The sequence below is a fragment of the Oxyura jamaicensis genome, chromosome 15, assembly GCF_011077185.1.
Source record: "Oxyura jamaicensis isolate SHBP4307 breed ruddy duck chromosome 15, BPBGC_Ojam_1.0, whole genome shotgun sequence".
Taxonomy (NCBI): Eukaryota; Metazoa; Chordata; class Aves; order Anseriformes; family Anatidae; genus Oxyura; species Oxyura jamaicensis.
Window position 1 is genome coordinate 2,460,630 of NC_048907.1, and position 21,737 is coordinate 2,482,366.

The 21,737-nt window shown below is 39.0% G+C and overlaps 2 protein-coding genes and 1 long non-coding RNA gene across 11 annotated transcripts in view; 2 read left to right on the forward strand and 1 right to left on the reverse strand.

Moving 5' to 3' along the window:
- Positions 1 to 143: 143 nt before the first annotated feature.
- On the forward strand, positions 144 to 12,844 carry ZCCHC8 (zinc finger CCHC-type containing 8). Of its 3 annotated transcripts, none has more exons than XM_035340759.1 (14): positions 144 to 543; positions 1,345 to 1,387; positions 2,074 to 2,148; positions 2,662 to 2,767; positions 3,327 to 3,404; positions 3,720 to 3,823; positions 5,234 to 5,299; positions 7,127 to 7,190; positions 7,567 to 7,709; positions 8,457 to 8,599; positions 9,228 to 9,343; positions 9,874 to 9,957; positions 10,597 to 10,711; positions 11,327 to 12,844. In XM_035340759.1, exons 1-14 carry the CDS (start codon positions 261 to 263, stop codon positions 12,142 to 12,144), a joined length of 2,238 nt encoding a protein of 745 aa, XP_035196650.1. In that variant the 5' UTR covers positions 144 to 260; the 3' UTR covers positions 12,145 to 12,844. The 3 variants fall into 3 exon arrangements, with proteins under 3 accessions (XP_035196650.1, XP_035196651.1, XP_035196652.1); XM_035340760.1 differs by having other exon boundaries at positions 146 to 543; positions 7,130 to 7,190; XM_035340761.1 differs by lacking the exons at positions 3,720 to 3,823; positions 5,234 to 5,299 and having other exon boundaries at positions 446 to 543; positions 7,130 to 7,190.
- Positions 7,774 to 16,899, reverse strand: LOC118174958. Its single transcript, XR_004754820.1, has 3 exons — positions 16,889 to 16,899; positions 14,195 to 14,197; positions 7,774 to 7,909 (listed from the first exon to the last, which is right to left on the reverse strand). It is a non-coding gene; the product is annotated as an uncharacterized LOC118174958 (long non-coding RNA).
- Positions 16,900 to 19,278: 2,379 nt separating this feature from the next.
- Positions 19,279 to 21,737, forward strand: part of CLIP1 (CAP-Gly domain containing linker protein 1) — a 68,276-nt gene continuing 65,817 nt past the window's right edge. For 3 of the 7 annotated variants that reach the window (XM_035341105.1, XM_035341106.1, XM_035341108.1), the window contains exon 1: positions 19,296 to 19,482. The gene's annotated coding sequence lies outside the window, so the exon portion shown is untranslated. Of the gene's footprint in view, positions 19,483 to 21,737 lie in introns of all 7 variants that reach the window. The other 4 variants (XM_035341104.1, XM_035341107.1, XM_035341103.1 and 1 more) reach the window with 3 other exon arrangements.

Below are 21,737 nucleotides of genomic sequence, written 5' to 3' on the forward strand. Positions count from 1 at the left end.
ACCTTCCACATAGCTCCCCCCCTTTAAAAAAAAAAGGGGGGGGGGAGTGGGGTTGGGGGTAGGAAAGCGGTGCCGAAACTAGGGTTCAACCCCTAGTTCCAGGTGGCGGAGTCCCCATTTTGGGGAAACCCGTCCGTTTTGCAGAACTACAGCTTCCAGCGTGCGCTGCGCCGCGGGCACGCGAAGGGAGGGGAGACTACATCTCCCAGGGGGCGAAGCGCTGCAGGCTGGGCGCCGCGGCTGCGGGCTGCCGCCGTTGCATGCCGGGAGTTGTAGTCCTCCGGCCCGCGCTAGGGCGGCTCCCCCTGCCCTTTGCCCATCGCTCCCGCCAAGCCCCGCCCTTCCTGCTGCGGCTCAAGATGGCGGCTGAGGTGGATTTCGGCGACCGCGAGCTGTTCGAGCAGCTCGATGGAGAGGACGGGCCGCCGCCGCCTCGCCTCAGCCCGGAGGAGGAGGAGGAGGAGGGACCTGGTGGGGCTCTGGCCGAGCTGCGGGAGAGGCTGCAGGGCTGTGAGGAGACGGTGCGGCGGCTCCGGGCGGAGAATATCCTGACGGGAGCGGCTGGGCCTGCGCCGGGCCGGGGCCCTGCGCCTCCCGAAGGGCGCCGAGGAGGGAGTTCTCACCGGAGTTTTCTGTGGAGTTTTCTCTGATTTGACCCTCCGGATACCCAGCTGTATGCTAGCGGCACTTCCCTTGGCAAAGATGCTAGTTGAGTTCTGGGATGGCTGGTAAATCACTTAGTGCTGGACTCCTCCTTCCTGTTTTTCTAGAGAAAACAGTCGTACGCTCACTTCGAAAATCCATTTTTAACCCAGCTAGAAATAATATTAAACCGTTAAATTGTGACTGGTTCCTTAAAGGGTTCTTGGGATAGGTCACATAGCTCTTGGAATAGCAGGAAGGAATCTGAGGTGTTTTCTTCGTGTTTATTTTATTAGTTTCTTATAGTTGTTCATATAGTTATTTTCTATTCACGAGTGTATTTTACTGTTGACTCTTGTCATGAGTATAGGTGTTTTAAAAACAGAACAGTAATCTGACAATACAGGCATAGTGTCTGTAATGAATTCTTTGGACTGACACAGCTAGACCCTTTTTTTCTTAATTTTCCAAAATTAACTCTATCCTAGCTGAAATCAGGACTCCAAATATTTTTTTGCATTTTTGTTTTATTGTATTTTTTTTTTTCAGCAACAGGTGGATTAGTAAATAATCCTCTGTGCAGCGAGATGAAAGATTTGTTGTTCTGTGGGATTTTTGTTAGGCATTTTGTTTAACTCTGCAATTAATTAAGTTGTGGTTGTGTCTTCCGAAGAAAGTAACGTTCCTTAACAAGAAATTAACATCAGGAACTTAAAAGGAAGCTGAACATTCTGACTCGTCCCAGGTACGTTCATGCTGACTTACAATGCTTTGTATGACTTGTGGGTGTTTGCAGTAGTGCTACTTTGTGACAGGCAATAGCTGAGCTAACAGCGTGATTTGCAAAAATCTTCTAGAACCCTTGTGCCTGTGTCCCCCTCTGTGCTCAGACACTGGGCTTCTAAAATGCTGTTGTCATTCTTGAAAAGTCCTTCAGACTCCAGTATCAAAAACTTAGAAAAAGTTACAGCACTACAAACTGTGTATGCTGTTACGATCTGTCTTTATGAAACTGATGTGGCCTTCAGGGAAACGCTTTTTTGTAGAGTTTAGCTGTAAGAACAAGTACATTAAAATAGTAAAATAAGAGAAATCTTTTGTTGTTTGCAAAGCGGTGTCTGGCTATCAAATGACACTATGGGATGGATCTCGTAGCAGTTTACTGCGCATTGCTACATGCTGTTAGAAGAAAATTTCTGTAGTTCAGCATTCTGGCTTGTTTTCTTCCAACCTCACAACAAGTCACGTGACTGGCTTGGAGAAAGAGAAGGATTTTTGTTTAAGAGAACAGAAACTTAATAATAGAATTTGTACTGGCCGAATGTTCCTCTTTATGGAACACGGACTATTTGTTATGACAAATAGGATAGAGAGCTTTTACAGTAAAGCTAATACAGTAACCATTATTTTTTATCTGTTCTGTTCTTCTAGTGGAATTTCAGTGGACAGCTCTAAACTCGATGGACCTCTGTTGCAGATTTTATTTATGAACAATGTCATTTCTAAGTAAGTACTTCTGCCTTTCAAGAAAAAGCCCTGACAGGAAGCCACATTTGTTTTTTGTTTGGGTATTTTAGTGTTTGCCCAAAGGATATGTGTCATATTCAGTAACATAAACCTGGTAAGCTTGCAGGGAAGAAAAGATAACAATTAACAATACAACAAGAGGTCTGCTGTTTTTACTAACAATGTGTGTAGCGTGAACTGTGACTTCCAGGAGCTTGAAGTGACCATGAATAACAATTTGAGATTCATGAGTGTTGTTGGTAAATACAGCAAATTAACCTTTCCTGCCCGTGTGTTCATTTTTTTAATTATTTTTTTGACACGCTAACATAAAGGTGTGCCTCCTAATAGGTTATCACATTTGTGTTGGTGGCATTTAGGAGTACAGGAGAGATCACTGCTTCTTTAAATTCTCAGGAAGTCGTAAATGGCAGGTTCTTGAAAAAGATACCTGGTATATGTTTACGCCTTGCTTATTTCTTCACCTTTTTATAACTCTTCACTCTGTTACAGGCAGTATCATCAAGAAATTGAAGATTTTGTTTTTAACTTGGTTCAGAAGTATGAAGAGCAACGAAGAGGTGAACAAGAAAAAACACACTTCAATGTTAAACCACAGGTACTGTAAAGCTCAAATTATGACTGAGCATTCCTTCTCTTACATCTTTATAGCGGTAGCAGTGTAAAAGTTCAAAATTTCAGTATTAAGTATCTGAATTCTAGATGTTTTTTTTTTTTTTTACATATTTGCAAATCAGGTAACCATCAAATAAATGCAGTAGTTCTTCCAAAAAAAAAACAACAACTTTGTCTATAAAAAAAACTTCCTTAAAGTCGTTTGCATTGATATTTGTGTATAAGCTTGGTGATAAGTCTTAAGGTAGAAGCTAAACATGTACTCATCCGATAATGTTTGGCCCAGCTTCATCATCTTTTTCTTTTTTTTTTAATCTCAGAAGCTAAGAGAAAGATACAGAGAAATGATCTGTATGGTATTTTGGACTGTGGAAAGCATCATCATTAACATAAATATTTCTATCCTACTATAACTAATGTGTCATGAAAAATAGTAGCTGTACTTCATGGTCTGTGCCTCTTACATACTTGATCAATTTAGGAGCTTTTCTCTTACTGTTATTTCTAATTAATTATTTTCATTTTTTTACTTTTTCTGTCAGCCCTCCAGTGTTCTTTTGGAAGAGGACTATAAAACAGCAAGCTCTAATTCTGTTAAAAAAATTAAAGAAGCTTTTAGTGTAAGTTTTTGACTATATACTCTTCAATGGTAGGTCTTCATTCTACATACTTAATATACACTGCCATTAAATAAGATCTCATCGTTAAATTCCATTTATCTATTTAATAATGGTTAAGTTCACCATGTTTTGGCCATATCAGTGGAAAAAAAAAGCTGATTTGTACAGGTGTGGGTGTGTATTATTAGTAAATTCTTACAGAGTGGGTGAAAAAGCTGGAAGGATTTCAAGCGGTGTGAATTCTTAGAAATGCTACCAATAATCTGACCTAAATACTGACACAATTCTGACAATTTTCTGAATTTTTTTCTACAGGTTGTAGGAAGTGTTCTGTATTTTACCAATTTTTGTCTCGATAAACTGGGACAGCCTTTATTAAATGAGAATCCACAGCTGACAGAAGGATGGGAAATACCTAAGTATCCTGTTTCCTAAACCAAGGGTTTTTTCTGTTTATCAAAGCCAAAGAATGACAGTTGGTAAATTGAATTCAAATTTGCTTCAGTACATTGTACATTGCTATCTAAACCATACCAGTTATTAGAGATGAAAAATTTTAATGAAGAATTAATGGATTTTTTTTTCTCTCTATATATATGTATTTTGATATGATTGGCTTGCTGATTTTTAGAAGACTTATGTTTGGGAAGAGTGAATGCTATATCCCTGTAAATACATCATGTGAATTTAGAACTTTCCTGGGCCTGTCTGCAATTAGGTTTGGAATGAAAACTCATTCCAGATACGAATAAGCATTTTTCCCTTTATAGGAGAAGAAAAGGGCTCGGCCAACTTGAATCTCTAGGGTGATTTTTGCCAAACTTGGAGACTGGGGGAAGGTTTTTTATTAAAACTTAATTATGTAATGCTCTTAACTTGCATCCATTTTAAAGTTGGTTCTCTGCTGTGTACAAGAGCTAGTATTTAAAAGTAGTGATTGAAGGAAATACTGGAGAAAATGATTTTTATATTGTAGTCAAATGACAAAATGTAGTTGATAAAAATGAGGAAATAACTTGTTCAAGTAATCTCATCTCCACAACTTCCCAATATTGCTTCCTCTCCCAAAAGTGCCATGAGAGGAGACAGTGTGACAGTTCATTTCTGCAATCAAGAATTGGAATAAATGTCACTTCCTAGTGTTAAAAAATAACTTGTATCTGAACACAAATTGGAAATTTATAAGCCAGCTAACCTGGATTTTCTTGTGCCTGCCTTTGACTGTGTATGCACTGTGCTGTAATTTTACATTTGGAAAGCTGCTTCTGTTGTAATGCAGTAGGACTGTCCTACTCCAAGTGGTACTTATACAATCTCCCAACCTCCAAATCAAGGAAATAGGTACCTACAGCGGAATTTCTCCTAAAATGCAAAGTTAAGCCTGGCTAAAGCTAAACTTCCATATCTGACAGCTTTGCTTTGATGTTACTCTTTAAATTTAGTTGAGAATTGTTATATTTTATATTTTTGAAACTCCACCGAAATGTATTATTACGAAGATTGATATAAAGTATATCAAAACCATTAGTGTGATACTTTTGCCTATAAACAAGGGGATTCTAGTTTTAGCAAGTGCTAATAAGAAACAGAATAGGTTTTTGGATAGGAATTAGTTAGTAGAAAACAGTATGAGCCCATCTTAGCAAATACTTTATAGTGGATATAATTTTATTGTTTGTACTTCTAAATTACTGGCTTTAAGCACCCATCAATAACTTAATCCAGAAGAGTCAGTATTCTGTTCAAAGCACTACTAGGTTACCATTGATATTTTAAATGAGATTGAAATTTTGCTTCATCCAGTAGCAGTTCCTTATTGAAATCTAAAGATATCATCAAGTTTTCAGCCAGATTCTCTCTCTAGATGGACAAGAAATACAAGTAAAACCAAAAAGGTTTGTATTATTCTTAAATATAAAGTTTTGAGCTGAAAAGTTCAGATGTATACTGTTTGTTCCCATATATGCTAAACCATTGAACGTACTTGAGCAATGAGTTTAAGTAAATCAGTGCTGAGCTTTGCAGTCAGTGGATATCTGTGGTTTCCTGCCTTTATTTAGGAAGGGCCTGTAATAGATATGTAAAAACTTGCCAAAGTTGTTTGTGGTCTGTTCTTCTGTTGCTTGTCTTTTTAGTGATTGCTTTGTCATCCTGACTAGTTTATAAACTTAAGACAGAGGGATCCAAAGAGTTGATTGCATAGCTTTTACTGGAGGGTAAGAAGTAAAGTTAATTGACTTTCCACTTGAAAGCTTGTGTGGTCTTTGTAGCATCTCAAGTCTTTGATTTCAGTTGCAACAAGAGCCATACAAGCTTTTATCAGGAATTTCAAAAACGAAGGGGAATGTTGTCTTCAACTATGTTTTGTTTAGAAATACTACCACCTGAAGGGAAGGCAGATTGAAGGGCTGTTCTCATGCTATGGAATAGTGATAAAATACTTGAATCGTTGCAGAATGTTTGCGTTCAAGTACTGTGTAAAGATAAAGCAGAAGGCATGCTTCACAGGGAGGGCAGGTGTCACTTTGGATGCTCATTCTTGTGTCACCCTTTCATCTCTTCTTCTGGTTCCCATCCTAATTTGATAAAACAAATGTTCAGTAAAACGCCTTTCTCTAAAATCTTGTTAGAGATTGGGATCTTCCCTCCTATAACGTTGAAAATATTTCCCATGGTACAAACTTACAAGGAACATTAATCTTGAAGGCAGTAGAAATTCCATTTCAGGTTTTCAGTGCACAGTTTCTCAATATATATAACTTATTCATACTGTGGCAAGGATGTTCCAAAGTAGTAGTCATGCTCTTCTATTTGTTTCTACAATGCTTATTCTTGGTTTTGTAAAAAGAAAAAAAAAAAAAAAATCAGACCTTTGATGATACCAGCATGAAACGAGAAGTGCAGGTATTGCTGTACTACAATAGTATTAAGTTGAGTGGTTCCTTATCTGTATTCTAGCCTTAAAATTCTCATTTTAACATCCTCTCTTTTATTCTTATGGACATATCATCAGCTATAGTACGTATGCTTTGGTTTGCTTAAATAGTGCAAATAAATGCCATGTTTACATAATTAATCAGAGGCAGAAAACCAGCAGTGAATTCTATCTGTAATGTGATGAAAGGAAAAGCTTTTCCACCATTAGGAGAGTAAAATACTGGGTCACGTAGCCCAGGAAGATTATGCATTCTCCCTTTTTGGAGATTTTCAAGACGTGATTGGATAAAGCCTTTGACAGCCTGGACTGATCTCATAGCTCGCCTAGCTTTGAGTAGGGACCTCGGTTGTAGACCTCCTGAGGTCCAACCTGAATTATTCTATTACTATTTTATTCCCTCTTAAAGGAATAGATCTCTATTAAATGGAATATAAAAACTTAATTTCTGCTTGGAAGTACTGCTTTTCTGCTATAACTTTAGTTTTTTTTTCTCCACACACTGCCATGCATTATTTATTTATTACAATGCTGTATTTGTGTTTTCTCAATTCCTGAGTTCTACTTAGGACCATGAAATAAAATCCTGTTGCTCTCTTTTTAAGATTGATGTTAAGCAGTCCATTTAAGAAAAGCAGATGACAGCATACGAAATCAACAAGCAGTACTTAAATTTTTTTTCTTTCAAAGTCTAAGACTAAAAATCCAATAAGGTTTAAAAGAATTAAGTGTGTTTAACATTGAATAATGATCTGGGGGTTTAATAATTTCTTCTGCATTTCTTAAGCAGGCCAAAACCGCATTGTTTCAATTGTGGCTCTGAAGAGCATCAAATGAAAGACTGTCCAAAGGTAAACTCTCTATCAGTATTTAAAAGACTGCCTCTCTCCAAGAAATGCTTCGGTATAACTGCACCATTAAAAAATTAGATGCATTGGTCAGGATGTACAAATAGTTATTCATCTCTTTTGAATGAATTATACTGTTCATACATCTAAGTACTAACACGCTAAGTCAGAATGTAAGTTGCTCGTGTTTGCCATTAGATTAAATGCAAATGCTCCTTTTTTTGTTTGTTATGTAGCTTTCATTGCAATTGTTGATATAACTCAGCCACGTGGAAAAAAAAAATAAGCTTATTGAGGACAAGGAGTACCATTTTTATGTTGGGTGAAGGCAAGCAATAAATTGTTCAAACCTAAACTTCTCAATTATATTATCTTTAAGCCACGAAATGCAGCTCGTATAAGTGAGAAGAGAAAGGAGTATATGGAAGCTTGTGGTGAAGCAAGCAATCAGAATTTTCAGCAGCGTTATCATGCAGAAGAAGTAGAAGAGAGGTTTGGAAAATTTAAACCAGGAGTCATTAGGTATCTCTTTTCCTTTCATTAGCTGTTGCAATGCTTTCCTGGAATGACTTTTCTTCCTTTGGAATGCCAGATGTTATTCTTCAGAGTCCTATTTAATTGTGGGTGTATTATGTTTGAATTTCATCGCCACATAAAATTTTGTTTAACAAATTGCACATTTTTCAAACCGTAACTTGTATTGCTAATTTAATAACCCTGACCTTTCCCATGACCTTTCCCGAAGGTAGGAGGCAAATTTTACCCTTTGGCTATTCAAATTCCTTTTCACAAGGAGAATTGCAAGTACTCTAGGTTCCTGATAAACTAAAAATACATGTAGGAATCTGAAAATTTTGAGTTTGGAGAGCCTCTTGCTCTCTTCTTCCATCTCTTCAAAATATTTTAAAAAAAAAAAGTCATAATTTGGCCATAGCAGTCTCTACAGAAATCATTGATAAATTTAGTATTGCATTAAGTTCCACCCTGCCTGTGTGATAGTTACAGTTAAGGCAACAAACCAGATGAAATAAGTCAGGAGCTAAGTTTTCAGGTTAGCATTACTTCTCATAGAACGTTTAACCATATGAGAAATGGGTGTGTTACACGTTATGTTTGACATCAGAGTAGTTTTTGACCTAAAGTTTTTATTTCTGGGATTGACTGACAAAATAGTTTGAGCTAAATTATTTCAACTTGGGAATTCAAAATTCAATGGGATATCAACTTTCTTTTGTCAAAACTCAGTTATGGACTTTTTTTTTAACTCAGTGGGGAGCTTCAAGATGCGCTTGGTGTCACAGCTAAGAGTCTTCCTCCATTTATATATCGCATGCGTCAGCTGGGTTATCCACCAGGTTGGCTCAAAGAGGCTGAAATGGAGTACTCAGGACTTGCACTTTATGATGGTAAAGGTAAGGAATGTGCTTTGGGAATGCATTTTTCGATATGGGGGCTATATACTTGCTGCGTTCCTTTCAGAAGACGAAGTACCTAAACCACCATCTTCATTACGGAAGAGTGAAAAAGTTGTAAATCACTTTTTCTTTTCTACAATCATATAAAAAATACTCCCCTTTCATCTATCTGTGTTGTGGCAGTGAAATAGCTCCTTCTATAGTGATGGAATTGAGTGGATGAAGAAACTTGGTCAGTGTGTTTTCACTCTTTAATCCACCCTTGATAGAAGTCTAAGAAGCTTACCAGAAGGCAAAAAACGTGTTTTTGAAAACCCAGTTTACTGAATAATTTACTAGCTTTTTACTAATGACCAACATTATGCCACATCTCCAGAGAACAGTCCCGATGGCAAATTCTGAGGCTAGTAATGTTAGATAAAGGTTACAAATATGAATTCCCAATTAGGTTTATGGGGTAGCTTCTCACATGTATCTGATAGGTTTGGTCTCTGTTACTGCCTTTGTGGATTTCAAAGCCTTCTATTAATAACTTGTATTCAAAAAAAAAAAAAAAGGGTTCTTAATCCTGTAGATTTCCTCAGTAACATTAATCAGCATCAGTAATAATTGCACTTTGTTACAGATGATGATGGAACAGAAGATGAAGGATCTCATCAACCAAAACGTGTCACTTACGATGTCTCTAAGTTGATAAACTATCCAGGCTTTAATATCTCCACTCCAAGTGGGATCCCAGATGTAAGTGACTGTCCCCTGCTTTCTGAACAGCGTAACAGTCATTGCAGTTAGCCAAGTTGAATGTTATGCATTCTGCATCTGACGGTTTTCTTTCAACAGCCTCTTAAGTGCTTGATTTGGGGATGGGAGCTCTTGAGGTAATTGATGTGACATCTGTCTGATATGTCTGACCATGCTTTGGTGGTATTTATTTCCTTTATGAGGCTAACAGGAGCCTAGAGGATATTTGGGTTTCTCGTAAAGACAAAACTTAAAGTATGAGTGCCTCTTCATTCCACCTATCTGCATTTTTGGAATGTTCTTGGAATATGAAAGTTACTGTGAGTGTTCTCATAATTTTGACTAAAGAAAGCTGCGTAAGACCAGTGCGCAATCTCTGCGCCAGAAGTTCCTATTTAAGTTCTATTTACCTCTGCTAAATGAGGTTTAGGAGAAGAGAGATTTATCTTGGCTTGTTAATGTTTTTCCTGTCATGTTTTTAGCCAATCATATGCAACATTCAGCCTTATTTCTCTTTTTTATTGTTGTAGGAATGGCAGATATTTGGTTCCATACCCATGCAGCCATCTCAACAGAAGGATGTTTTTGCTAACTACCTTACTAATTTTCATGCGGTAAATATATTTTCATATTATTCACTTTAAAAAAAAAAGTTGTCTCTTATATAGCAAAGCCAATGCTTCTCTTTGTATCTTCATTTAGTCTTTCTTATAGAAACTACCAGGTGTGAAATCCTGATGCTTTTGTTAGTTTTACAGTAACACTATTGTTTTTTTTCACTACAGTGAACCAGTCAGATAGTCAGTATCTTGGCTTGCCAGTTCTAACAAGAAAAGAGCTTCATGTTTAGCATAAACTCATTTTTTCCAGTGTTTATAGGCAGATCACAGTATTGCAGTATTTTTTAAACAGTTGGGAAAAAAAGAAGCTGTAAACTTTTAAAGCATAAAAATGGTCTTAGTTTTAGACTTCCCTAAAAAGAGAAGAACTTACTTGCTGTAGGTGTGATATACAGTAATTTTAATATAGTGACTTGAAAAAACACAATCTTTTCCTTTGCCATATAAACCTAAACAAAATTACAGTTCTGTTCAGTTGCATTAAATTTCTCAAACTTCAGTGACTAGTTTACAAACTCAGTCAAATAATTGTATAATCACAAAATTGCTTTAAACCCATTCTTATAGCTGGACATATTACATTGCATAATCTAATTCTAATTTCTTCTGTTTTCCTGGATAACTTCTTTTCAGCCAAGTCCAAAATCTAGCAATAAAAGGCCTGCATCTAGATCAAGTTCTCATCATTCAAAACGACCAAAAGAAGACAACCTGGAAGTAACAGTAACTGACATGGACATAGATTCTGGTATAGTTACTGTGCTTTTTTTTTCTTTCCCTAGTTTCAATTTTTATTTTCAAAGTAACTTCTCTGAATTGAAATGTTAGAATTGATAACGAGAAGTCAATGTTCTAGAATTTTTATGGTGATGTTTAAGGTAACTGCTAACGTATGCTAGCAGTGTCCTATTCTTGTGTATCCTGGTGTATCCTAAAGAAAGTTCTGTTCTAAAGACCTCCAAATCATAAAATATTTGGATTAAATACTTTAAGAAGTTGTGAGTTTGAAACTTCTTACAAAAAAAAGGTATTGTTTTAATGTTAGAATAAATAGAGAAACTTTTGGATTTCCTATGAATGAGGGAGGGTACTTCAGTGTGTTTTAAGTTTGGGAAAGAGTTTGTTAAATAAATTCAAGAGGCTTTTTATGTTTTGTTGTTGTTTTTCTTGAATGGCTGGGAGTTACAATACCAAAACAGATAGTTTCAATGGATGTTCAAACCTTCAAAAAGTTTATTCTATCTCAGCTGAAAACCAGATACGAGATTATATTAGTGTGCTAGTTATTCAGAGTATTGGCACTTTTGAATCTTGTCCTAGTTGGCTTTCAGATTCTAATAGATGTTTTTTAAAACGTTTTTAGATGTGGAAGCATCTCAAAGATCTCAAGCTAATAACAGTTTTGAGTTCCAACCTCCACTGCCACCTGGACCTCCACTGATTTCAACTCCCCCTCCTTTACCACAAGGCACGCCTCCACTTACTCCACAAAGTCTTACACCAACTCAACCTCCAACATCCACCCACCCTCCTCTTCCTAAGATGACACCATTGAATCCTTCCAGTGATGTTGTTCCTCAACCAAAAATAGTGGATTCAACCATGGATGAAGATACTTTAACCTTGGAAGAGCTAGAGGAACAGCAGCGATTAATTTGGGCAGCACTAGAGCAGGCAGAAAGCACAAACAGTGACTCTGATATCCCTGTTGATACACCCTTAACTGGAAATTCTGTTACATCGTCACCGTCTAGGAACGAAATAGATCTTGTTGCAGAAGTAAGATCATCTGAAAAGATGGTTACAGTGGAAACTAAGCTTTCCAGTATCAGCGAACAGGTATCAGAAAATGAACATTCTTTAACGGGTCCTAATCCAGAAGGTAATTCACTTAATTTAAAGGAAAATCCTGATAATTCAGACTCTGAAGGCATGCTGGATAACACCATGCCTGCACCCAACTGTGAAGTTAACAATGGAGAAAGTACAGGTGATAATAAAGTGGTGACAAGCACTGAATCATCTGCAAAAAATTCAACTCCTGTTCCTGATATGAGCAAGTTTGCTGTAGGTATAACACCATTTGAATTTGAAAATATGGCAGAATCAACAGGTGTGTATCTTCGAATAAGAAGTGTGTTAAAGAACTCCCCAAGAAACCAGCAAAAGAAAAAGACTTGATTTTAACTGGTCTTCCTTTGTTTCATTATGTCCAACTTCCTGCACCCATTTCTCTACTCCTCCAGTTTTACAAACTCAGATAACCTTCCTCATCCTTTTGTAGGAAGGAGAATATCTCGACAAATACAACTCTGCCCCGTTCTTCCTTGCAGCTGAAGTTAATGCAGGACTTCCACCTTGACCAGGACCAATGCGACCTGAAAATACACAGGAATTTTCCCAAATTGCATCCTTCCGCTAAGAAACAACAGGACTATAGATTTGTTAAGAACAATTTTCTTGCCAATACATGAAATTCTAAAAATATGAATTTGTTGTTTTGCTGTTCATTACTTTGGCTAAGAATTATATTGTCCTTGAGTTTCAGGTGGATTGGTGGTTTTTACTATCTGTTCTTTGTATAATAATCTATACTTTATAGATTTTGCTAATTATCCTGTAGATAAGTTTAATATATTCAGAATGTTTTTAAGAAGTGCTAATGTTAAGATTTCCCACATCAAAATCTTGGAAATTGGATGAAAATTATCAGGGATTACCAGCATTATCTTCACCATTTCAAGTATTTTTATAAGTTTTTATTTATGTGGGTCGGTTTTAATTACCACTGTATCTTTTGTAACATCCTTCTTCATGTAAACTTGCTGTACATACGTGTCCATTTTTATGTACAGAGGTTTAATAAATGAGCTTTTATAAAGATTTTTCTTTTAATTGGAGTCCTAAACCATGAAACTGCTGGTTTTTGGAAAGGAGCCACTCAAGACAATTAGGAAACAGAAACTGATTAAAATGAGGGTGCATGGAGTTGATTATTTTAGGAAAGGTCTCAGCTATTGGCTTCAAGTTTTTATAAATAAGAAGCTGTTAAAATGGTTTTAGCTACTTAAAATAGAACTTGCTCATACCACTCAATTCTCATTATCTGAAGAACTTCTAAAAGGACAAAGCTTAGAAGTGTTATAATCCTGCTTATTAATTGTTCTAATGCTTTTTTTTTCCCCCCCTTCTCTCAACTGTTCAGAGCGATTTATAGGTGGAATTGTGGTACATTTGCATTGCCAGCAGAGGGAGTTTGGTTTAACAGTATTCACTGAAGCTGGTAAAGCATTTGTTTGTCCTTTTATAAATGCAGGGGAAAAGTATTTCTGGCCATGTGAGATGCGCAGTAAAACAAAATATTTTCAAGAATCTAAGAAAATGCTTGTGATGGAGTGACATTCCAGCATGTTTGATAAGATAACTTCAGAGACTGAACCTATTCTTCAAAAGCTTTACTGATTGCAGGTATTTTCCAAAGGTTCTTATAATGCATCAAATTACTACACACTCTATTTGAATGCTTAAAAAAGCCCAGCCTTTTGCAGATAAAGTGCTTATTTTTTTTCCTTTTGTTGCTCTGACTGTACAGGAAGGGAAACCTGTTTACAGGAAGGGAAATCTGAAGTATCTTTATATGTGAACGACTTCTCTTCTGAGAGGCTGAGGAAGTTCTGTTTGCAGCATATACCAGTTCAGTTTATCTTACTGCATTTGGAAAGTAGAGGTCCAGGTAAAATATTTATCATATGAACTAAAACAATAGGCTTTTTTAGTTTTTCTAGGAAAAATTAAGAGTATTGCTTTCTGGGCCAGAAATTGAAAATACAGTGTTGCTTCCAGCTTCTGCGCACTTCACAAAGAAAGCTCTAATGGGAATCACATACAGATTTTGTGCTTTCTCCATGCCTCCTCCTCCCATGAATTTAAAAGCCAGTAATCACAGTTGACACAAGCTATTATATGCCGTGTGCTGCATCATTCACATGTGGGTAATAATGTGATGCAGGGCATGAGGTAATGATTCCAAGTGTACACACCTTTTGGGTGTGTTGAGGTGCTCATATTTTAAACATGCAGTTCTCTCTCCACACCTTAGAAGATCTTTTTTTAATAGCCCTTTTGAAATGCTCCTTTAGTAAGGCATACAGACTTTACAGGGATAGTTACATGTTTGTGCCTTGCTTGCAGACACAAGATGAAAATCATCTTCATATTATATGCAGAGAACTCTCTAGTTCTATACTTAATTCTTCCTGTTCACAATAAATTCATAATAAATTGCCCTTTCACTTTCCTGTTTCGATCAATTAAGTCTTATGTGTTTCTACAAATTCTTACTCACCCCTAAAATAGCTGTTAACTTTATTGCTTCCAAGTTTTGTACTGGAGGAATTGGAGTGTAAGGATAAAGCAAAGTCATTTTGGTAACCCAACTTTTAATGTAATGCCGAATTCTAGCTTAAGTATGTTAAATGCTTTATTTTACAAGGTTGTGAACTTTGCTCTGGGCATCCTTTAGTTACTGGACAAAAAAATACTTCATTTTTAGAAAATGTCTCCTGGCATCTAAAGCAAATGTTATGTTGGGAGGCTTGGGACAGGGATGGACTGTGTTTGGTGCCATGTATTTATATCCATTGAAATTTTTTTGCAAAGTGACTGGCCTGACTGGTTGTTCAAGTCAGCAAATATTGTTCTCCACCTGTAGTCTGATACAAAGGGAAGTATACAGAAACCATATTTGAATTAAAATTCCTACAGTTAGTGCTGTTCCCATTTAACAATCAGTTTTTATTTGTTTGTAGCATATTGAAAGACTTCAGCCTTTTGCAAATAGTGAGCTATGTGCTATAAGACACAGTTAATTCGGAATGGGGAGTTACCCCTGCTGTTTGTCTCATTAGTAAAGTGCATCTTGATCTTAAAAGTATTTGTCTATACTTTCACTGTTCTTACCAAGTACTATATATTGTTGCTGCACTAAAGATGTTTAGGATTACTGAAATTCTTTAATCTTTCAGGTACAGCTACTCAAATTGTTTTGGTGTATTGAAACTGCAATCAGATCACACTGCAGAGTCTGAGAAAAGCTGAACAGCAAAGTATTTCTGGTACTTTTAAGTCGTGTTCCCATGGTGATAGGTGTGGCATAATAACCTAGATTAGAGCTTACTAAAATGAATAATAAAATTTGTAATGGGGTGGGTTTAGTGTGAGCAGGCATCACTCAGATTTTCCCACGAATTCCTGTTGGCACGATATTCATGTTCATTTTTAGCAGTGGGATCAGTGAAAGTACTTAGAAATGCTAATGCACATCTGAAAAATAAATCTAATCGGTATGAAATATTGAGGGCATCAATCAGGTGATTAATTAGTGTCTTAAACTTGTTGACATTTCCAACTCATATTTTTATAACCTAATCCATAGTGCTTAAATGTCATTAAAAGAGCAATAGCTGAGATTCTAGAAGATAACTGAAAGATACAGTAGCTGCTAAGAAGAATTACTTTAGTGCAAACTCAGTGAGGCAGGATAGCTGGAAAACAACTAAGGGAAGGAAAAAGCTCAAGTATGACTCAAGTGTATCAAAAGCAGTTGTAATTCCTATGGAACTCTGGAGTACCTTCATTTTGAACCACAGTTGTAATGCCCCTGGTAAGTAAATACCTTTGAAATTGATGTTGTTCCTAAGAATGTGTTGTAGAGCTGATAGTTGTGTTTGTATTTAAGGTGGTGGGAGGGGACGAATCAGGAATTAGTCCTTGAAGAGGCTTACAGAGAGGATGACTTTAATAACATGGTAATTAATGTTTAAGTGACAATTGGACACTTCCTAAACTTTAGTTAATTACAAGCAGCAGAGATTTAACATAAGATTTTCTGCAACATAATACTTAGCTGTTATGTCTGAACAAAAACTGATTTACCCTTTGTTTAGAAGCTTGACACTCTCAACAGGAACAAAAGACCTGCTTTGCTTCTCTGTAGGTGAGAAATCAAGCTCTTGTTGGTTTCTTACATAGGTGGTAGAATGATTTGGAAGATGCATCTTCTTTAACAAAATATGGTTTCTCAGCTATCTGTAAAATGAAGCGCTCATAGTCAGTGATCATTATTGTTGTTAAATTAAGTACCTTGTTTAAACAAGCATGCCAAAGGGATTCATTAAATATCGTTCTCTACTGTTTTACCCACATTTGTTAGAAAAAAGAATATAAAATATGATGCAAATTTGTCTTGTGTAGAACACCGACAAAGAACATAGACTTGCAGGGCTTTTTTGTGACTGTTGAGCTAGGGAAGAAGAACACTGAGTATGTTGGGAACGGAATCTTTTTTTGTAGCCTTTCAACCCACTAAGCTGTGAAAACAATTATGTAGTCTGCAACAGTTTTTTAAAACTCACTTCTCGAGGACAAAAACGTGATATACATGAGTCAAAGTGCTAGAGAGAACAAAGGCATTACTAAGTTTCATACGTGATACTTAAGACTAAAAAGGGCTGTTTTTCATCTAGTCTAACCTATTAGTCAAAGGCTGCCAATTTAAATAACATAAATTTAAAGCAAAAAAATTATAGAGCAAGCACAAGGCTTTAGGACACTAAATCTTGGAATCGTACATAGCTGTAAATAGATGAGGAAAATGCACCACTGAGGTTAAAAGGCAGGGAAGGGGTACCAGGGGGAATCCTATTGTGTTTTTGTAAAAACAAACGACTACAGGAAAAAAAATAGTAGTTCAAACTTCTGTACTGGGATTTGTGAAGCAGCACTTCAATGAGAAAAAATAAAAAAGCTAGTTGTTGGGGTTTTTTGAAGCAGGTGTGGCCAACTATAGAAATTGCTTGTACATATTGAAAATTGCTAGATGTACATATTGAAGAGATCATTCAGAGGAAGAAAAAAAAAAAAAAACATATTCAAAATTTCCATGCTTGTGTGGATATGTCTCATTGGATATAAAAATGGAACTCTTAAGTCACCTTCAACTGATGTTCCCACATTACTGAGGGGAATAATTTTAATTCTAAGTAGACCCTGTGGTTGTGGCCAGGATACTGGTAGTTATGTCAGCAACCTAAATTTCCCTGGAGCGTCCAGCCATTCCTGTTTTCATAGTTCTGTGTTAACTGATCTGCCTGAAATCATGCAGCTGAGAAGAGAGCCACTAGTACTGGATTCAAAGACATTCTGGCTTTTGATCATATGCAGTCCTTTGTAGTACCATGAATTTTAGAACTGGCATCTTCTTTTATAATGATTGCTACAAATTGGATGTGAATGTACTAGATGCATTCTTTGTTATCACAGTCTGCATATATCTAAGTGTACACTGGTACAGAGAAATGAAGTCAGCCATTTCTAACTGTGATGAATTCGTTAAACTTAAGTTACAATTGTTCCGAAGGTACTTTTTCGTGTTTTAAAGGTTGATAATGGTTCACTGATGGATAACTAACTCCCTTGTTTCCGACAAGATGACATTGATCTTGAAGCTACGGTTCAGTTCACTAAAATATGACAGTAAAAAGCAATGGTACATCTGCTTTTTGGTGATGTATGCAACATCATTCTCAAGTTTACTTTACAAACAGGACATTTTTAGCTTTAATTTTGCAAAGAAGTAAAGAAAGCCGCTTACACATTTGAACCATATTCATCTATAATTTCACCATTGTTGTTACTGCTTACTCTTAAGTTGCAAAAGACCAACACAAGTTTGCAAGTCTTAGTTTGCTATCTTCAATAGTAAGCTGACTTCTACTTGCTGTGTTTTATATTGAATACAGCGGTCTAGTATTGCTTAATAAAACTTCTGATGTTGTGCGTTGAATTGAATACTCTTGAAATCCGCCTTCACGTTAATAAATTCTCCAAGACAAAAATCAAATTAATGAAGAAAAAAATGATGGAGAAGAATATACTTAGAGAAAAAAAAACATGCTGTATTAGCATTAGGTGAATACAGAAAACTTGAATCTGTGGTAACAGAAACAAACAAATATTCACAAAAGTAGCTGAGAGCTTGTGAAGCTAACAGGAATTTTGTGCAAGTGTTCTGTAAAGAAAAAAAGTGTTCTGTAAAGAGTTTCTCAGGTTTTTAATCTAATTAATTTGTTGTTGTTACGGATTATGTCCTTAGCTAGGGACTACTGTGTCAGTTTTTTAGCTTTAAGCAATAATTTGCTGGCTCTGTACTTCTAAATACAATCTATAATTCTGATTTTTTTTTTCAGCAAAACTCAAATTTTTCAGGGAGGAAGGAGGGTGGCTGGCTGTACATGGATTTGACTATCTGTTTCAACATCTAATGGCCATGGTAAGAGCTTCTTCTTTACACTTCGGAAGTGAAATTCTCACAAACATTGCTAAATGCTGATCTAGTTGAAACCCATTATTTGGGGGACTGCGTCACACCATTTTGTGCTTTGCCATGCTGGATTAATGCCAAAGAATGAAGCCAACATGAATCACGTATTGCAATTGGTCTCCAGCAATGGAACTGCTTTCTCATCACCCTTTTGTTTGAATAGTATCATGCATAAACTGAATGATCTATGGGACTGCAAACAGGTTTGCTTTGTGATGAATTCAGCAAAGTTAGAGGCCAACTCTGGCTGGACTCTGATGCCTGTTATAAAAGAGGCAGAAAAGTGAAGCAGAGCTGTTTGATTTAGCCTTGAAAATTGGTATTAAATAGTTGATGATGGTGTGGATCTACTGCCACAGCCCTTTAAACTTTACAAAGGGTAAGAATGCCAGGTTCCAGGGTCTTCCTTCACAAGCACAATGAAAACTCAAATAGAGGATGAGAAGGAATCACAAATTCCTGGGCGTCAGGACAAAAGGAAAATGGAGAGAAGAAGCCGCCAGTAAAGTTAGTCGTCCATTAAGAGCTCTGCGCTTCATGCCGCCCTGTCTCTTTTCCCCACCCTTTCCCCCCCTTTCCATTCACGCTTGTCTGCTGCAGCGGCGATTTCCCCGGGGGGTCAGCGCTGCCTGCTCCCCGTTACGGGGGCAGGGACAGGGCCAAGTTCGGGTGCGCGACTCCGCTGGGCGCTTTCAGGGAAGGGCGAGGCAAGACCGGGCCGAGCAGAGCCTCTCCTACCCCCCGGCTGCGGGCTGCCCCGGGGGGCGAACAAAGCAGGGGGAGACAAAGGGAAAGCGAGGGGCGAGGAGAGGAGAAGGGGGGAGCCGGAGCCGGGCAGGGGGAGCGGCTCCCGCTGCTGCAGTCCCCGCCTCGCGGTGCCGCGGGCCCGGCGGGGCGCAGACGTTGTCCGCCCGCCCCGCTCCGCCCCTGCCAGCCGGGGAGGCGCCGCTGCGGAGGGGCAGGAGGAGGAGGAGGAGGAGGAGGAGGAGGCGGCCGGGAAGCCGAGCGGAGGCGGCGGCGGCGCGGAGCCGAAGGCGGCGGCTGTGAGGGCGCCGTTGGGGCCCGCGCGCGGAGGGCGGTGGCGGCAGCGACTGAGGGAGGGGAGCCGCCGGGAGCCCCCCGCTGAGGAGAAAGAGGCGGTGAGGAGGGTCCGGGCTCGGCGGGGGGGACCGGGCGCTGAGGGGAGGCGCTGAGGGGACCGGGGAGCGGCCGTGGGCACCGGGCAGCCGCCCCGGGGCCCCGCCACACCGCGTGGCTGAGCGTCCCGGCCGGCCTGAGGGGGCCGCGGGTGACAGCGGCCGGGTCCCGGGGCTTTGCTGGGGCCGTGCCCGGCTCGTCCCCGACGCGCTGCGCCTCGCAAACTTGGCGCCGGGCACCGGCCCTGAAGCGGGGGCAGGGACACGGAGCCGCGCCGAGTGAGGGCTGAGGCTGGGCGGGTTTGTCCCAATGCTGCTGCCTGATCCCCCCCCTCAACCACCGGCACGGCACCGATTGAAGACCCGGCCCCGTGTAAACCCACCTGGGCTCGCTGCCCAGGCCCGGGTTTTTGGGGAAAGCCATGCAGGTGAGGTGCCTGCCCTGCCCGGTGCTGCGGCATGAGGCTGTGCTGCAGGCCGCCTGCTTTCCGCTGTGTCACTGGGGCTGCTGCCTAGGGCCCGTTACTGCCCTCATCCTCCTCAAGGTAATCCTCGACCCCCCCCCCCGCTAACGAGGCTCCTGCCTTAGGATCAGGAGAGGGGTTTTTGCTTTCCTCGTAGCACCTTTGTCTGCATGCCTAAAAACCACCCAACAACCTGTTGTTGTTTTCTCCTGGAGGAGAAAAGCTCCTTCGAAATAGCGTAGGGAAAGAACAGACAGCGACTGGGTATGTCACGATTAAAAATATGACTGAAAAATGACGGCTTTCCTCCCTTCATGCAGCTCCCCGCGCGCGGAATGGAGGCAGCGTCTCACAGGGAGCTGTGCGAGTTCACAAGCTGCTTTGAGGTCACTGAGCAGGACAACTTAAAAACGCACGATGGTTGTGTTAATACGTAGGGAAAAGAAAGAAAAGAGGCACAAAAGAGGAAATGCTTTTATGCCTCATACTTCGCGAAGAGTTTTTTTAAGGAGCGGAAGTATGTCTGTAAGTCTGAAACTAGCAGTGACAGAGTGATTTTCTTAGGCATGTGTCTGTGTGCACCTGCTACCACGTGTAACAAGATAGCAAAGTAAATAGTGGAGGAAAGTGGAGGAAAAGTAAATAACTTTTTTTTGTTTCTCCCTTAACAACAAAGTATCATAGCATAAGGAATGTGTGACCATTCCGGGACTGACATTCTGAATACAGGCAAAATGTCTAGAAAAAGGGGAAGAGGTTTATGAGTTCTCTGTTTAAAACTATGGTATTCCAGGGTTCTCTTCCCACCTAGGCTTAACACGTGCCAGAAAATTTCCCGTGTGTACTAAGGTGCGCTAAAGCTTTGTGTGTTGGAAGGGGAAGGATAGGGTTGCGTTGGCTGAAGCAGAAAACCTTGGAAATGTGACATCATCTGTCTGTATCTGTAGGGATCAAGAAAAATGTTTTATTTGGCAAAAAAGAAATAATATTGTGTGGTTTCTTTTTAAATAGAAGTTTTCAGCTTTCCAGTGTGGAGGAGAAAAACATCTGTCTTGAATCATCACAAAGGTGTATTAGAGGAAATAATCTCTTTCTTCACGTGACAATACAGGAAGAAGGAACAGTCCTCCATATGAGCTGGTCGCTGTGACTTTCTAGAGCTCCTGTAGATTTCCTGTCTGATCTGTAGGCTGTATCTGTTTATCATCTTCTGAATGTGAATACCCAGGACAGCCTTTATTTACTTAGCTTGGCTAGATTGGATAATTCCCTTAGTATTCCTTCCTTTATCCTTTTAGCCATGTTGAAGTTTTTTTGGGGGGAGTGACTGAGAATATTCCAAAATAGATCTTCCTTCAAAAGAAATAGTGATCTGTCTTGCCAGAACAATTTTTCAAAACTGCTTTTCTTTCTCTCTCTAAAACAGTCAGGTCAAATGTTAACTCTGTATGTTAAATGCAAGTTTTCTAATGTTTCAACATGGTGACCATGAATGAATGCGGCTCTTGTTTAATCTCTTGGCATTCCTAAGGGACTACTGGCTCTGCTGGCACGTATCAAAAGTAACGCACTGGAATCCTTATTGGACTGGCATGTTTAGAAATGCCTCAGATGGATGGTGTTTTGTTATTTAGTGAAAGGCAATTATATACTGCATTAGCTGTAATCTCAGCTGCCCAGAGCTAGATGCCAATTTCTGCGGGAGCAACCATTTCGTTCTTCTTGACCAGCAGAACTGAAGCCAGCTCTATCAGCAGCACTGTGTCCCTGATGATTTTGAACATCTACAATCTT

Coding starts and splice junctions, on each gene's coding strand:
- ZCCHC8 (XM_035340759.1), top strand. CDS start 261: ATGCCGGGAGTTGTAGTCCTCCGGCCCGCGCTAGGGCGGCTCCCCCTG. Junction 7,191..7,566: donor AAATGAAAGACTGTCCAAAG/GTAAACTCTCTA, acceptor ATTATCTTTAAG/CCACGAAATGCAGCTCGTAT. Junction 10,712..11,326: donor TGACATGGACATAGATTCTG/GTATAGTTACTG, acceptor AAACGTTTTTAG/ATGTGGAAGCATCTCAAAGA.